At 46.3% G+C, this 16914-nt stretch overlaps 1 protein-coding gene across 1 annotated transcript in view; it reads left to right on the top strand.

Annotated features, from left to right (window-relative positions):
- The window catches only part of LOC144679401 (dynein regulatory complex protein 11-like), a 181258-nt gene that overhangs the window by 92487 nt on the left and 71857 nt on the right, over positions 1-16914 (top strand). The window contains exons 5-6 of the mRNA XM_078539758.1: positions 3359-3443; positions 15560-15679. Coding sequence (XP_078395884.1) covers positions 3359-3443; positions 15560-15679 — 205 coding nt within the window. The remainder of the gene's footprint in view (positions 1-3358; positions 3444-15559; positions 15680-16914) is intronic.

Here is a 16914-nt window from a genome sequence, read left to right as displayed (position 1 = left end):
CTGCTTATGTGGAATATTGCCCAGGTATGTCCTGTACACAAAAAGCAGGACAAATCCAACCCAGCCAATTACCACCCCATCAGTCTACTCTCCATCATCAGTAAAGTAATGGAAGGGATCATCAACAATCAACAATCAAATGGCGCTTGCTTAGCAATAACCTGCTCACTGACGCCCAGTTTGGGTTCTGCCAGGGCCACTCAGCTCCTGACTTTATTACAGCCTTGGACAAAAGAGCTGAACTCCCGCGGTGAGTTGTGAGTGGCAGCCCTTGACTTTAAGTGTGGCATCAAGGAGCCCAAGCAAAACTGGAGTCAATGGGAATCAGGGGGAAAACTCTCTGCTGGTTGGAGCCATACCGAGCATAAAGGAAGATGGTTGTGGTTGTTGGAGGTCAGTCATCTCAGCTCCAGGACATCACTGCAGGAGTTCCTCAGGGTAGTGTCCTTGGCCCAACCATCTTCAGCTGCTCCATCAATGACCTTCCTTCCATCATAAGGTCAGAAGTGGAGATGTTCGCTGATGATTGCACAATGTTCAGCACCATTCGCGACTCCTCAGATACTGAAGCAGTCCATGTCCAAATGCAGCAAGACCTGGACAATATCCAGGCTTGGTCTGACAAGTGCAAATAACATTCATGCCACACAAGTGTCAGGCAATGACCATCTCCAACAAGAGAGAATCTAACTATTGCCCCTTGATGTTCAATGGCATTACCATCACTGAATCCCCCACTGTCAACATCCTGGGGGTCACCATTGACCAGAAACTGAACTGGACTAGCCATGTAAATACTGTGGCTACAAGAGCAGGTCAGAGGCTAGGAATCCAGCAACGAGTAACTCACCTCCTGACTCCCCAAAGCCTGTCCACCATCTACAAGGTACAAGTCAGGAGTGTGATGGAATACTCCCCACTTGCCTGGATGAGTGCAGCTCCCACAACACTCAAGAAGCTTGACACCATTCAGGACAAAGCAGCCCCGCTTGATTAGCACCACATCCACAAACCCATGACCAGTACCACCTAGAAGGATGAGGGCAGCAGATAGATGGGAACACCACCACCTGGAAGTTCTCTCCAAGTCACTTACCAACCTGACTTGGAAATATATCACCGTTCCTTCACTGTCGCTGGGTCAAAATCCTGGAACTCCCTCCCTAACAGCACTGTGGGTGTACCTACACCACATGGACTGCAGCGGTTCAAGAAGGCAGCTCATGACCACCTTGCAATTAGGGATGGGTAATAAATGCTGGCCCAGCCAGCGAAGCCCACATCCCGTGAATGAATATTAAAAAACAAAGGTCTAGCAGCATCTGTGGAGAGAGGAACTAACCATTATCAGTAACACTCCGTTTGTCCTTTAGTTCATGACATCTTTGTCAATCTCTCTTTTGCCCCCTCCTATCGCTGGCCTTCTATCCTGCTCCACCTGCCACACCTCCCATTAACAGCGTAAATTTCATCACATTTCCACTTCTCTTCAGGGTCATACGGACTCGAAACATTAACTCTGTTTCTCTCTCCACAGATGCTGCCGGACCTGCTGAGTTTTTCCAGCATTTTCTGTTTTTGTTTCAAATCTCAGTGATATGAGTTCTCTAATAGGAACAGAATGTTCACAGGCAAGGGAACTCAGCTAAAATGTTTCTTAATTCTTTCACAGGATGTGGGCATCGCTGGCAAGGCCAGCATTTGTTGCCCATCCCTAACTGCCCTTGAACTGAGTGGCTTGTTCAGCCAATTGGATTCACTCCATGTGATACCAAGAAACCACTGAAGGCACTGGCTACTGCAAAGGCGATGGGCCCTGATAATGCTCCTGCCTCACCTCATGGCCTCCTCCTCCACCACTCAGCTTGTCAAAGACCCTGCTTCCTGCAGGGAAGGGCCCAAAGGGGCAAACCAGTTCCCATGCCTGATGCTCTCACCTCACCATTGCTACTTGCTGCTGGAGAACCCTCTACAGAATAATCATAAAAAACTGAAGTCCCATTTTTCTTATTCATTCATGGGATGTGGGCTTCGCTGGCTGGGACAGCATTTATTGCCCATCCCTAGTTACCCTTGAGAAGGTGGTGGTGAGCTGCCTTCTTGAACCGCTGCAGTCCATGTGGTGTAGGTACACCCACGGTGCTGTTAAGAAGGGAGTTCCAGGATTTTGACCCAGTGACAGTGAAGGAACAGCGATATATTTCCAAGTCAGGATGGTGAGTGACTTGGAGGGGAACTTCCAGGTGGTGGTGTTCCCATCTATCTGCTGCCCTTGTCCTTCTAGATCGTAGTGGGTGTGGGTTTGGAAGGTGCTGTCGAATTCCTGCAGTGCATCTTGTAGATGGTACACACTGCTGCTACTGTGCGTCGGTGGTGGAGGGAGTGAATGTTTGTGGATGTGGTTGGGGATTCAGTGTTGGTAATGCCGTTGAATGTCATGGGATGATGGTTAGATTCTCTCTTGTTGGAGATGGTCATTGCCTGGCACTTGTGTGGCATGAATGTTACTTGCCACTTGTCAGCCCAAGCCTGGATAGTGTCCAGGTCTTGCTGCATTTGGACATGGGCTGCTTCAGTATCTGAGGAGTCGCGAATGGTGCTGAACATTGTGCAATCATCAGCGAACATCCCCACTTCTGACCTTATGATGGAAGGAAGGGCATTGATGAAGCAGCTGAAGATGGTTGGGCCGAGGACACTACCCTGAGGAACTCCTGCAGTGATGTCCTGGGACTGAGATGACTGACCTCCAACAGCCACAACCATCTTCTTTTGTGCTCGGTATGACTCCAACCAGCAGAGAGTTTTCCCCCTGATTCCCAATGACTCCAGTTTTGCTAGGGCTCCTGGATGCCACACTTGGTCTAATGCTGCCTTGATATCATGGACAGTCACTCTCACCTCAGAAACCTCGATGGTGGGATATACGAAATATGAATTAGGAGCAGATATAGGTCATTCATCCGATTGAGCCTGCTGCACCATTCAATGAGATCATGGCTGATCTGATTGTGGCCTTATCTCCACGTTCCTGCCTGTCCTCCATAACCCTTAACTACCTTGTCGATTAGGAATCTAACTGAGCCTTGTATAAATTCAATGACCCAGCCTCCACTGCTTTTTGAGAAATAGAATTCTATAGACGAATGACCCTCTGAGAGAGAAAAACAAACTCCTCAACTCCTTTTTAAGCAGCAGACCTCTTATTTTTAAATTGTGTCCCCTGGTTCTAGTCTCCCCCATGAGTGGAAACATCTTCCCATTACCTCCCCTATCAAATCCCCCCAGGATCTTATATGTTTCAGTAGGATAAGATAGCTCATCCTCATCTTCTCACTCATTGTCTGGTTTCCCACAGTAACACCTCCGGAAAGTTCCCTGATTATCCAACTGTACAGCAAGGGGGCTCCAACATCATCTTCGCTGAAAAAACTCCAGATCAGGTAGAACTTTGTTTTCTGAGAGATTTTTCTCAAACAGATACATGTCACGGTGAGTTTTAACCATTAAAGTCAAGAGAATGTACTGACAGGCACAGAACATGTCCAAATCCTGGAACTCCCTCCCTAACAGCACTGTGGGTGTACCTACACCACATGGACTGCAGCGGTTCAAGAAGGCAGCTCACCACCACCTTCTCAAGGGGCAACTAGGGATGGGCAATAAATGCTGACCCAGCCAGCGACACCCAGGTCCCTTTCACAAATTATGAGGAAAGAAACAGCCTATCCATCCAACTGGGCTGTAACATGTAACTCACCAACCTCCCCATCCCTCTATCCCTTTCCCCCCTCTTTCCCCTACTCCCTTTATCTCCTTCTCCCTCTATCCCTCTATTCCCGTTCTACCTTGGGAATCCATGTATCTATTTGGACTCCATGGGCAGAATTTAGCCCTCAGTTGGTGTGTGGGCCCCACCGGCTCGGTGGTGGGTGGACAGCCGACCCCCGCCTCGAAACGGGGCCCGCTGCCAGTTTGAGTGGGTGGGCCAATGAAGGCCCCGTCCAGCGGCCTGTCCGATGGGAATCACTTCCTGTGCGGGGGGCGGGGGAGGGAATCCCCAGCTGTCAAAGTGCTCACTGCTCCATGGGGCAGAGTCCTGTCTCAGGGAGATCAGTGACAGTCTAAAAAACTTAAAAAATAGAGAAATAAAAATATTATTAACATGTTCCCCTCATGTGACAATGTCACACGAGATGAGACATGTTAATAATAAACACATAAAATTTATTAACTTTTTTAAAAACGGACATGAAGCCTCATCCCGCCAGTGGATGAGGTTTCCTGTATTATCAGGAGCCCGCTGGGGCTCCTGGCCTGACCACCAGCCTTAAGCTGGGACGGGCAGGTCTTTAATTATCTTAATTACCTTGTCAATGGCCTCAGTTGGCCATTCACATGTCGGTGGGTGAACAGCTGATTTCGCTGTCCGCCCACCTTCCTAAACATTTAAAGGGACCGGGATGATGTCGGGGGTTCCTCCCAATGTCATCCCGAGTCATTTTCCCCTCGGTGAGCGGGCCCCGCCCCCAAATCGCCGAGGGGAAAATTCAGGCTCATGTTGCAACTGCCCCATTTGACAGTGAGTCTGACCTTCCTCAACATTCCCCTAAAGTAAACCCTGCTCCATTTATTTAATTTCTTACTGACCAGTTATATTTGTGGCTCCAAACTGGCCTCACTCTGTTCATCCTTCCTTGTTTAATAAATGTTTTATTCTTTAGTTAAAAGTTCATCAGCTGACTCCTGTGACTCTGTTCAGTAGCCACTCTCCACATTTCTAAACAAAAAATAAAAGATGGGATCCATCAAGTCGGGTTCCATCCTGGGACCTTGGCTTTTCCAGTGGTAATGTCAGCTGGGATTGTGACACTCTCACTCAGCCAATGGAAGCCCTTCCTTATTTTAAACCCCCCTATCAGGTCACCTCTCGATCTTAGGTATTCCAGAGGCTCGAGCTACACTCCGCCCAATCATTCCCGTCGACCAGAAGTCAGATAGCTCCCTTTTGATCTACTCGGTCTCAGGATGTGAGTACCATTGTCCAGCTCAGCAATCTTTGCCCTTCCCTAGTTGCCCCATGAAGATGCCCATCAACCTTTCCCTGATGTTTCATTTCTTTCCTCAGATGCTGCCGAGGGCTTTAGAGTCACCCACAGAGAGTGGGACTGGAGTCACGTGTGGGTCCAGACCTGGGTGACAGGTTCCCCTCCCCAAAGGACATCACTGACCCAGCTGGGTTTTTCTGGCCGTTTTCCGATGGTGATGATTCCTGGTGTCAGACAAATTACCCAATGGATTTAATTTTCACACTGCTCTGGTGGGGTTTGAACTCATCGATTGAATTCTGCCATGGAGGTCAGCTCGATTTTGGAGCAGGAGGTTTGGGGAAACTCAAATAGAATCACAGAATTGTTACAGTGCAGAAGGAGGCCATTCGGCCCATTGTCCCTGCGCCAGTTCTCTGAAGGAGCATTTCACCTAGTTCCGCTTTCCCACCTTCACCCCCGTACCCCAACACATTCTACCTTTTCAGAAAACAGTCTAATGCCCTTTTGAAGGCTCCACTTGACCCTGTCTCCCCCACACTCTCAGACAGTGCGTTCCAGACCCTAACCACTCGATTGACCCTGTCTCCCCCACACTCTCAGACAGTGCGTTCCAGACCCTAACCACTCAATTGACCCTGTCTCCACCACACTCTCAGGCAGTGCATTCCAGACCCTAACCACTCGATTGATCCTGTCTCCATCACACTCTCAGACAGAGCATTCCAGATCCTAACCACTCGATTGATCCTGTCTCCACCACACTCTCAGGCAGTGCATTCCAGACCCTAACCACTCGATTGACCCTGTCTCCCCGACACTCTCAGACAGTGCGTTACAGATCCTAACCACTCGATTGACCCTGTCTCCCCCACGCTCTCAGACAGTGCATTCCAGATCCTAACCACTCGATTGACCCTGTCTCCACCACACTCTCAGACAGTGCATTCCAGATCCTAACCACTCGATTGACCCTGTCTCCCCCACACTCTCAGACAGTGCATTCCAGATCCTAACCACTCGATTGACCCTGTCTCCCCCACACTCTCAGACAGTGAGTTCCAGACCCTAACCACTCGATTGACCCTGTCTCCCCGACACTCTCAGACAGTGCATTCCAGATCCTAACCACTCGATTGACCCTGTCTCCACCACACTCTCAGGAAGTGCATTCCAGATCCTAACCACTCACTGGGTGAAAAAGTTTCTCCTCATTTCACTATTGCTTCATTGGCTAATCACTTTAAATCTGTGCCCTCTCATTCTCGATCCTTTCACCAGTGGGAACAGCTTCTCCCTATCTACTCTGTCCAGACCTTCATGATTTTGAATATCTCTATCAAATCTCCTCTTAGCCTTCTTCTCTCCAAGGAGAACAGTCCCAACCTCTCCAATCTATCCTCATAACTGAAGTTCCTCATTCCTGGGACCATTCTCATGAATCTTCTCTGCACTCTTTCCAATGTCTTCACATTCTTCTTAAAGTGCAGCACCCAGAACTGGACACAATACTCCAGCTGAAACTGAACCAGTGTTTTACACAAATTCAACATAACCTCCCTGCTCTTGTACTCTGTGCCCCTATTAATAAAGCCCAGGGTACTGTATACTTTATGAACTGCTGTCTCACCCTGTCCTGTCACCTTCAATGATTCATGCACATACACCCAGGTCACACCCAGGAACAGAGGGATAGAGCAGATGAATGTGTGGCCGGAGAGATGGTGCAGGAGGGAGGGCTTTAGATCCCTGGGGCATTGGGACCGTTTCTGGGGGAGGTGGGACCTGTACAAGTTGGATGGGTTACATCTGAACAGGAACGGGACCAACATCCTCGCGGGGAGGTTTGCTGATGCTGTTGGGGTGGATTTAAACTAAATTGGCAGGGGGATGGGATCCTGAAAAGTAGTTCAGAGGGAGAGAAGCTGAGATGGAATAAGAATTTAAAATGCTAGTGAGTGAGTCTGGAAAGCAGAGAAAACATAGGCTGGATAAGAAAGAAGTGAGTTTAGCAAAGGCTAAATGGAATATATTTTCATGCAAGGAGCTTGAGAAATAAGACAGACAAGCTGAGGGCACAGATAGGTATGTGGGAGGATGATATCATAGCGATCACCAAGACTTGGCTAAAAGAAGGACAGGATTGGCAGCTCAACATTCCTGGTTACAGGATATTCAGACGAGATAGAGAGGGGGTTAGAAGAGGAGGGGGGTTGTAATATTGATCAAGGAATCGATTCTAGCAGTGAGGAGGGATGATATCCTGGAAGGATCATCAAATGAGGCCATATGGGTAGAAGTAAAAAACACAAAAGGGTTAAACACACTGTTGGGTGTTTACTATAGACCCCCAAACAGTCAGGGAGAGATAGAGATCAAATGTGTAATCAAATTTCAGAGAAGTGTAAGAATAATAAGGTAGAAATAGTGGGGATTTTAACTACCCAAATATTAACTGGAATAGTTTTAGTGTGCAAGGCAGGGAGGGAGCAAAATTCTTAAGTTGCTTCCAGGAGAACTTTTTTAGCCAGAGCGTGGAAAGCCCAACAAGGGAGGGGCAGTTCTGAGCCTAATATTAGGAAATGAGCCCGGGCAGGTGGAAGGTGTATCAGTAGGGGAGCATTTTGGAGATAGTGACCATAACTCAGTTAGATTTAGGATGGTTACAGAAAAGGATAAGGTTGGGCTGGGAATAAAAGTTCTAAACTGGGGAAAGGCTAAGTTTACTAAGATGAGATATGATTTGGCCCAAGTGGACTGGGAGCAGCTACTCGCAGATAAAACTGTGTCAGAGCAGTGGGAGGCATTCAAGGGGGTAATAGTGAGAGTACAGGGAAAATATGTTCCCATAAAGACAAAGGGGGTGACCAAGTCCGGAGAACTCTGGATGTCAAGGGACGTAAAGGTTAGGATTAAGAAAAAAAAGAGAAGCTTATGGCAGATACTGAGGGCTCAATACGGCAGAGTCCCTAGAGGAGTATAAACAGTGCAGAGGGGAACTTAAAAAGGGAATTAGGAAAGCTAAGAGAGTGCATGAGAAAGCATTGGTGGGTAAAATAAAGGAAAACCCAAAGGGATTTTTTAAATATATAAAGAGCAAGAGAATAACTAGGGAAAGAGTCGGGCCAATTAGCGACCATAGAGGTAATGTGTGTGTGGACCCGATAGACGTGGGTACAGTCCTCAATGAATACTTTGCATCAGTCTTCACAATGGAAAAGGACGATGCAGGTATAGACATCAGGGTGGAGCACTGTGAAATATTAGAGGAAATTAACATAGAGAGAGAGAGGAGGCACTCGCGGGTTTAGTGGAATTAAAAGTGGATAAATCCACAGGCCCGGATGAGGTGTATCCAAGGCTGTTGAGGGAGGCAAGGGAAGAGATATCAGGGGCCCTGGCAGTAATTCTCAAATCCTCTCTGGCCACAGGTGAGGTGCCAGAGGACTGGAAACTGCTAACATTGTCCCATCATTAAAAAAGGGAGGAAGGGATAGACCAGGAAATTACAGGCCGGTCAGTCTAACCTCGGTGGTGGGGGGAGTTACTGGAAAGAATTCTGAGGGACAGAATATTGGAAATTAACCGGGATAGTCAGCATGGATTTGTTAAGGGAAGGTCGTGTTTGACAAATTTGATCGAATTTTTTGAGGAGGTAACCAGGAGTATTGATGAGGGTAGTGCATTTGATGTGATCTACAAGGACTTTAGCAAGGCTTTTGATAAGGTCCCTCATGGCGGACTGGTCAAGAAAGTAAGAGCCCATGGGATCCAAGGCAAAGTGGCACGTCGGATTCAAAATTGGCTGAGAGGCAGGAAGCAGAGGGTGATGGTGGAGGGATGTTTCTGTGACTGGAATCTGTTTCCAGTGGGGTTCCACAGGGCTCGGTGCTGGGGCCCTTGCTGTTTGTGGTGAACATAAATTATTTGAACTTAAATGTCGGGGGTATGATCAAGAAGTTCGCGGATGACACGAAAATTGGTGAGGTGGTAAATAGTGAGGAGGATAGCCGTAAACTGCAGGAGGATTTCAATGGACTGGTCAGGTGGGCAGAGCAGTGGCAAATGGAATTCAACCCAGAAAAGTGTGAGGTAATGCACTTGGGGAGGGCTAACAAGACAAAGGATTACACTATAAATGGTAGGACCCTGGAAAGTACTGAAGATCAGAGGGACCTTGGTTACATACCTACATCCATAGATCCCTGAAGATAGCAGGGCAGGTGTTTAAGGTGGTTAAGAAGGCACATGGGATACTTGCCTTTATTAGCCGAGGCGTAGAATATAAGAGCAGGGAGGTTATGCTGGAACTGTATAAAATGCTGGTTAGGCCACAGCTGGAGTACTGTGTGCAGTTCTGATCACCACATTATAGGAAGGATGTGATTGTACTGGAGAGGGTTCAGAGGAGATTCACCAGGATGTTGCCTGGGCTGGAGGGTCTGAGCTATGAGGAAAGATTGGATAGGCCGGGGTTGTTTTCCTTGGAGCAGCGAAGGTTGAGAGGGGACCTGATAGAGGTGTATAAGATTATGAGGGGCATCGATAGGGTGGATAGGAAGGCACTTTTTCCATTAGTAGAGGGGTCAATAACCAGGGGGCATAGATTTAAGGTAAGAGGTAGAAAGCTAAGAGGGGAGTTGAGGAGAAATTTTTTCACCCAGAGAGTGGTGGGAATCTGGAAGTCACTGCCTGAAAGGGTGGTTGAGTGAGAAACTCTCATAACATTTAAGAAGTATTTAGATATTCACTTGCATTGCCATAGCCTCCAGGGCGATGGGCCAAGTGCTGGATAACGGGATTAGTGTAGTCAGATCTTTGTTGACCAGTGTGGACACGATAGGCTGAATGGCCTCCTTCTGTGCTGTAAATGTCTGAGTCAAGGAGTCTATGAGTCTACTCTGCTCCTGCGCCCCCTTTAGAATTGTACGCTTTATTTTACACTGTCTCTCCATGTTCTTCCCACCAGAATGAATCACCTCACACTTCTCCACATTGACCTTCATCTGCTCCCTATCTGCCCACCCCAGCAATGTGTCAATGTCCTGTTGAAGTTCTACACTGTCCTCCTCACAGTTCACAATTCTTCCAAGTTTCGGATCATCCACAAATTTTAAAACTGTGCCCTGTAAATCAAGGTCCAGGTCATTAATACATATCAGGAAAAGCAAGGCTGACTTTCCTTAATTAGCCCACATGTGTCCATATTATTATTAATTTTGTCCTGAATTATTGTTTCTAGAAGTTTCCCTCCACCGGAGTTAAACGAACTGGCATGATGTTGCTGGGCTTATCTTTACAGCCTATTTTGAACAAGGGTGTAACATTTGCAATTCTCCAGTCCTCTGGCACCACCTCTGTGTCTCAGGAAGACTGAACATTTCTGGCCAGTGTCTCCACAGTTTCCACTCTCACTTCCCTCAGTCTCCTGGATGCATCTCACCCGGTTCTGGCACCTTATCGACTACAATTACAGGTGACGAGGTGGCTTCCTGAGACTGTCCAGCCTCCAGGTTTGTATCTCAGGGAAATCAGCATGAGAAATCAACAAACCTGTCTATAAACCCCCTCTATAAACCCCCTCTATAAACCCCCTCTATAAACCCCCTCTATAAACCCCCTCTATAAACCCCTCTATAAACCCCCTCTATAAACCCCCTCTATAAACCCCCTCTATAAACCCCCTCTATAAACCCCTCTATAAACCCCCTCTATAAACCCCCTCTATAAACCCCCTCTATAAACACCTCTATAAACCCCCTCTATAAACCCCCTCTATAAACCCCCTCTATAAACCCCCTCTATAAACCCCCTCTATAAACCCCCTCCATAAACCCCCTCTATAAACCCCCTCTATAAACCCCCTCTATAAACCCCCTCTATAAACCCCCTCTATAAACCCCTCTATAAACCCCCTCCATAAACCCCCTCCATAAACCCCCTTTATAAACCCCCTCTATAAACCCCCTCTATAAACCCCCTCTATAAACCCCCTCTATAAACCCCCTCCATAAACCCCTCTATAAACCCCCTCCATAAACCCCCTTTATAAACCCCCTCTATAAACCCCCTCTATAAACCCCCTCTATAAACCCCCTCTATAAACCCCCTCTATAAACCCCCTTTATAAACCCCCTCTATAAACCCCCTCTATAAACCCCCTCTATAAACCCCCTCTATAAACCCCCTCTATAAACCCCCTTTATAAACCCCCTCTATAAACCCCCTCTATAAACCCCCTCTATAAACCCCTCTATAAACCCCCTCTATAAACCCCTCTATAAACCCCCTCCATAAACCCCCTCTATAAACCCCCTTTATAAACCCCCTCTATAAACCCCCTCTATAAACCCCCTCTATAAACCCCCTCTATAAACCCCCTCTATAAACCCCCTTTATAAACCCCCTCTATAAACCCCCTCCATAAACCCCCTCCATAAACCCCCTTTATAAACCCCCTTTATAAACCCCCTCTATAAACCCCCTCTATAAACCCCCTTTATAAACCCCCTCCAAAAACCCCCTCTATATACCCCCTCTATAAACAACTTCTATAAACCCCCTCTATAATTCCCCTCAATAAACCCCTTCTATAAGCTCCCTCTATAAACCCCCTCTATAAACCCCCTCTATAAACCCACTCTATAAACCCCCTCCATAAACCCCCTCTATAAACCCCCTCTATAAACCCCCTCTATAAACCCCCTCTATAAACCCCCTCTATAAACCCACTCTATAAACCCCCTCCATAAACCCCCTCTATAAACCCCCTCTATAAACCCCCTCTATAAACCCCCTCTATAAACCCCCTCTATAAACCCCCTCTATAAGGTAACTCCAAGCATCCCCAGTGGCAGGCTGGAACGCCACCAGTGTCCCTTCTCACTCAGTCTGGGAAGGAACCATGAGTATTAAAAGGCCACCCCCATGACCAGAGCCATTCCTGTGATGGGAGGGGTTCCCCACCAGACCACCCATCTAAACAACCATGGCTCTTCTTCAGTTTGCCCTTATCAGCAGGTTTCTCAGAGTGTCTCATGTAAGACCCTCCTGATGGCCTTTCTGTCTCAGTTGTCTTCAGGTGAGATTATCACATCGAGAGGCACACGGATTCTCTCAATGGGCCTCAGAAACTCAGCCCCACAGAAACTAACAATGAGGAGCCCACCCAATGTAAAGTTCCATGGGCAGGTGCCGTGACAACATGCACAGGCTCAGGAGCCACATATAGACCCAACCTCAGGTTCCCCGCAGTAAAATTCAGCCAACAGTTTCTGGGTGATTGTGGAAAGATACAGGGTCTGGGTAATGTGACATTCTACAACTGGTGCAGTTGGGACACCAGTTAGATTCGAAACAAGAGGAGCCACTCCAATCTGCCATTCAATTAAATCATAGCCGACGCTGATCTTAGCTTCAATCGCACCCCACTGTGCAGAGCAGGGGTGGCAGAGTGGGGGATGGGGAAGAGGGGGTAGAGGGGAATGGGGAGTGGGGAATTGAGGGGTAGAGAATTGAGAGCAGGGAGCACAGGAGTGAGAGTGTGGGATGGGAGGCTGAGGAACACAGGGAGCGGGGGATAGGAGATGAAGGAGTGCAGGGAGTTGTGGATGAGGAAATAGGGGTGTGAAGAAGTGTAGGATGAGGAATGGCAAGTGGAGGAGCAAGAAGAGAGAGGGATCAGGGAGGGGTGAAAATGATAGACTTTGTCCCAGCGTGTGTCCAACATCAGGAGGAACAAGCGAGTGGGTCACAGTCTAGGACAAAGTATTCAAGAGAAATTATTGTGCGCTTGTGATAAAGGGACAGCAATAACCATGGGTGATTTTAATCTACACATAAACTGGAAAAATCAGATTGGCAGTAGCCTGGATGAGGAGTTCATTGAATGCTTTCGAGATAGTTTCTTAGACCAACGTGTTCTAGAACCAACCAGAGAGCAGGTTATATTAGACTTGGTATTGTGTAACGTGACAGGATTAATTACTTACCTCAGAGTAAAGGCACCCCTGGCTAGCAGCGACCACAATATGATTGAATTTTATACTCAGTTTGAAAGGGAGAAGAGTGGGTCTAAGACTAGTATCTTAAACTTAATAAGGGCAACTATGTGGGGATGAAAGCTGAGCTAGCTGAAGTGAACTGGGAAATTAGGCTAGAGGATAGATCAATAGAGAAACAGTGGCAGATATTTAAGGGGATATTTCAGAGTATTCAGAATAAGTACATTCCCACTATAAAGAAAAATTCTAAGGGGAGGACCCACCATCTGTGGTTAGCTAAACTTGCTAAGGAAAGCATCAAACTTAAGGAAAAAGTGCAAAGACGAGAGGCAGGACAGATGGTTGGACAGAATATAAAGAATGGCAGAGAATGACTAAAAGGTTAATCAGGAGAAAGAAATTAGAGTATAAGAAGAAGCTAGCCAGAAATGTAAAAACGGATAGCAAGAGTTTCTACAGATGTTTAAAAAGGAAAAGATTAAGTAAAATGAGTGCTGGTCCTCGAGAGAGTGACAGTGGGGAGTTCATGATTGATAATAAGGAAATGGCGGAAGAAATTTAAAAATATTTTGCTTCTGTGTTCACTATAGAGGATACAAAAAAACATTCCAGTAATAGCTGCAAATCAGGAGGTGAAAGGGAGAGAGGAACTTGGTGAAATTGAAATCACTGGGGAAATGGTACTGAACAAATTGATGGAGCTGGGGGCTGACAAGTCTCCAGGTCTCGATGGACTATATCCTAGGGACTTAAAAGAGGTGGCTAATGAGGTAGTCGATGTGCTGTGTTAATTTTCCAAAATTCGCTAGATTCTGGAAAGGTTTAATCAGATTGGAAAGTAGTAAATATAATCCCTCTATTCAAGAAGAGAGGGAGGCAGAAACCAGGAAACTATAGGCCAGTTAGCTTGACGTCTGTTGTGGGGAAATTATTAGAATCGATCATTAAGGAGATTATTGCTGGGCACTTAGAAGAGCTCAAGGCAATCGGGAAGAGTCAGCATGGTTTTGTGAAAGGAAAATCATGTTTAACCAATTTATTGGAGTTTTTTGAAGGAATAACATACACAGTGGATAAAGGGGAGCCTGTAGACATGCAGTACTTGGATTTCCAGAAGGTATTTGATAAGGTGCCACACCAAAGATTATGACAGAAAATAAAAGTGCATGGTATAGTGGGTAATATATTAGCATGGATTGAAGATTGGCTGGCTGGCAGAAAGCAGAGAGTTGGCATAAATGGTCTTTTTCGGATTGGCAGGATGTGACGAGTGGAGTCCCACAGGGGTCTGTGCTGGGGTCTCAACCTTTTATGATTTACATCAATGACTTAGATAAGCGGTGTGAGGACATGGTAGCTAAATTTGCAGATGACACAAAGAGAGGTCGGGAAGTATGTTGTGAAGAGGACATGAGGTTGCAGATGGATATAGTTAGGTTGAGTGAGTGGGCAAAGATCTGGCAAATGGAGTTTAATGTGGGAAAATGTGCAGTTGTTCATTTTGGCAGGAAGAACAAAAAAGCAGAGTATTATTTAAATGGAGAATGGCTGCATAACTCTGAGGTGCAGAGGGATCTAGGTGTTCTAGTACATGAGACACAAAACGTTAGTATGCAGGTACAGCAAGTAATTAAGAAGGCTAATGGAATGCTATCCTTTATTACGAGAGGGATTGAATATAAAAGTAAGGATGTTATGCTTCAGTTATACAGGCATTGGTGAGAGCACATCTCAAATACTGTGTGCAGTTTTGGCCTCTTTGGTAAGGGGATCAAAGGTTATGGGGAGAAGGCGGGAAAATGGGGTTGAGAAACTTATCAGCCATGATTGAATGGCGGAGCAGACTCAATGGGCCGAATGGCCTAATTTGTGCTCCTATGTCTTATGATCTATGGTCTTATGATCTTTTTTAAGGAAGGATGTAAATGCATTGGAGGCGGTTCAGAGGAGGTTTACTAGATTGATACCTGGAATGAGTGGGTTGTCTTATGAGGAAAGGTTGGACAGACTGGGCTTGTTTCCACTGGAGTTTAGAAGAGTGAGGGGTGATTTGATTGAAGTAAACAAGATCCTGAATGGCATTGACAAATTGGACGTGGAAAGGATGTTTCCTCTTGTGGGTGAGTCCAGAACTAGGGCTCCCTGTTTTAAAATTAGGGGTCACCCTTTTAGGACAGAGATGAGGAGAATTGTTTTCTCTCTGAGGGTTGTGCTACTTTGGAACTCTCTGTCTCAGAAGGTGGTGGAGATGGGGGGGTCACTGAATATTTTTAATGCAGAGGTAGATAGATTCTTGTTAGGCACAGAATCAAAGGTTATCGGGGTTAGATGGGAACGTGGAAATCCAAACACAAGAAGATCAGCCATGATCTTATTGAATGGCGCAGCAGTCTCAAGGGGCCGAATGGCCTACTCCTGTTCCTATTTCTTATGTTCTTCTGTGACAGGCTGACTTGGGGGACCCACAAATTCCATCTCTCATGTTTTCCGTCTGTTTCCTGATCTCAGTTATTGGCAGAAATTATTGCTGAAGAGACAGAAAAAGAAAATCAGAAAGCAAAGAAAGGGAACGTGAAAGAGGCCCCGAAGGAAGAGAAGAAAGGAAAGAAGAGGAAACAGAAAGCAGAGGTGAATCTGGAAAACAGGACAATACACCGCACTGTACACACTGTATAATACACAGGACAATACACCGCACTTACACACTGTGTATAATACACAGGACAATACACTGCACTGTACACACTGTGTATAATACACAGGACAATACACCGCACTGTACACACTGTATAATACACAGGACAATACACTGCACTGTACACACTGTATAATACACAGGACAATACACCGCACTGTACACACTGTGTATAATACACAGGACAATACACCGCACTGTACACACTGTATAATACACAGGACAATACACCACACTGTACACACTGTATAATACACAGGACAATACACCGCACTGTACACACTGTATAATACACAGGACAATACACCGCACTGTACACACTGTGTATAATACACAGGACAATACACCGCACTGTACACACTGTATATAATACACAGGACAATACACCGCACTGTACACACTGTGTATAATACACAGGACAATACACCGCACTGTACACATTGTATAATACACAGGACAATACACTGCACTGTACACACTGTGTATAATACACAGGACAATACACCGCACTGTACACACTGTATATAATACACAGGACAATACACCACACTGTACACACTGTATAATACACAGGACAATACACCGCACTGTACACACTGTATAATACACAGGACAATACACCGCACTGTACACACTGTGTATAATACACAGGACAATACACCGCACTGTACACACTGTGTATAATACACAGGACAATACACCGCACTGTACACACTGTGTATAATACACAGGACAATACACCGCACTGTACACACTGTGTATAATACACAGGGCAATACACCGCACTGTACACACTGTATAATACACAGGACAATACACCGCACTGTACACACTATATATAATACACAGGACAATACACCGCACAGTACACACTGTATAATACACAGGACAATACACCACACTGTACACACTGTATAATACACAGGACAATACACCACACTGTACACACTGTATAATACACAGGACAATACACCGCACTGTACACACTGTGTATAATACACAGGACAATACACCACACAGTCTCACCAAGCCCTGTATAATTGCAGCAAGACATCCCTGTTCCTGTACTCGAATCCTCTGGCTATGAAGGCCAACATACCATTTGCCTTCTTTACCGCCTGCTGCACCTGCATGCTTACCTTCAGCGACTGGTGTACAAGGACACCCA

Source organism: Cetorhinus maximus, chromosome 4 (genome assembly GCF_964194155.1).
Source record: "Cetorhinus maximus chromosome 4, sCetMax3.hap1.1, whole genome shotgun sequence".
Lineage (NCBI taxonomy): Eukaryota > Metazoa > Chordata > Chondrichthyes > Lamniformes > Cetorhinidae > Cetorhinus > Cetorhinus maximus.
Note: the sequence above shows the minus strand (reverse complement) of the source record. Positions and strands in the feature narration are given on the sequence as shown.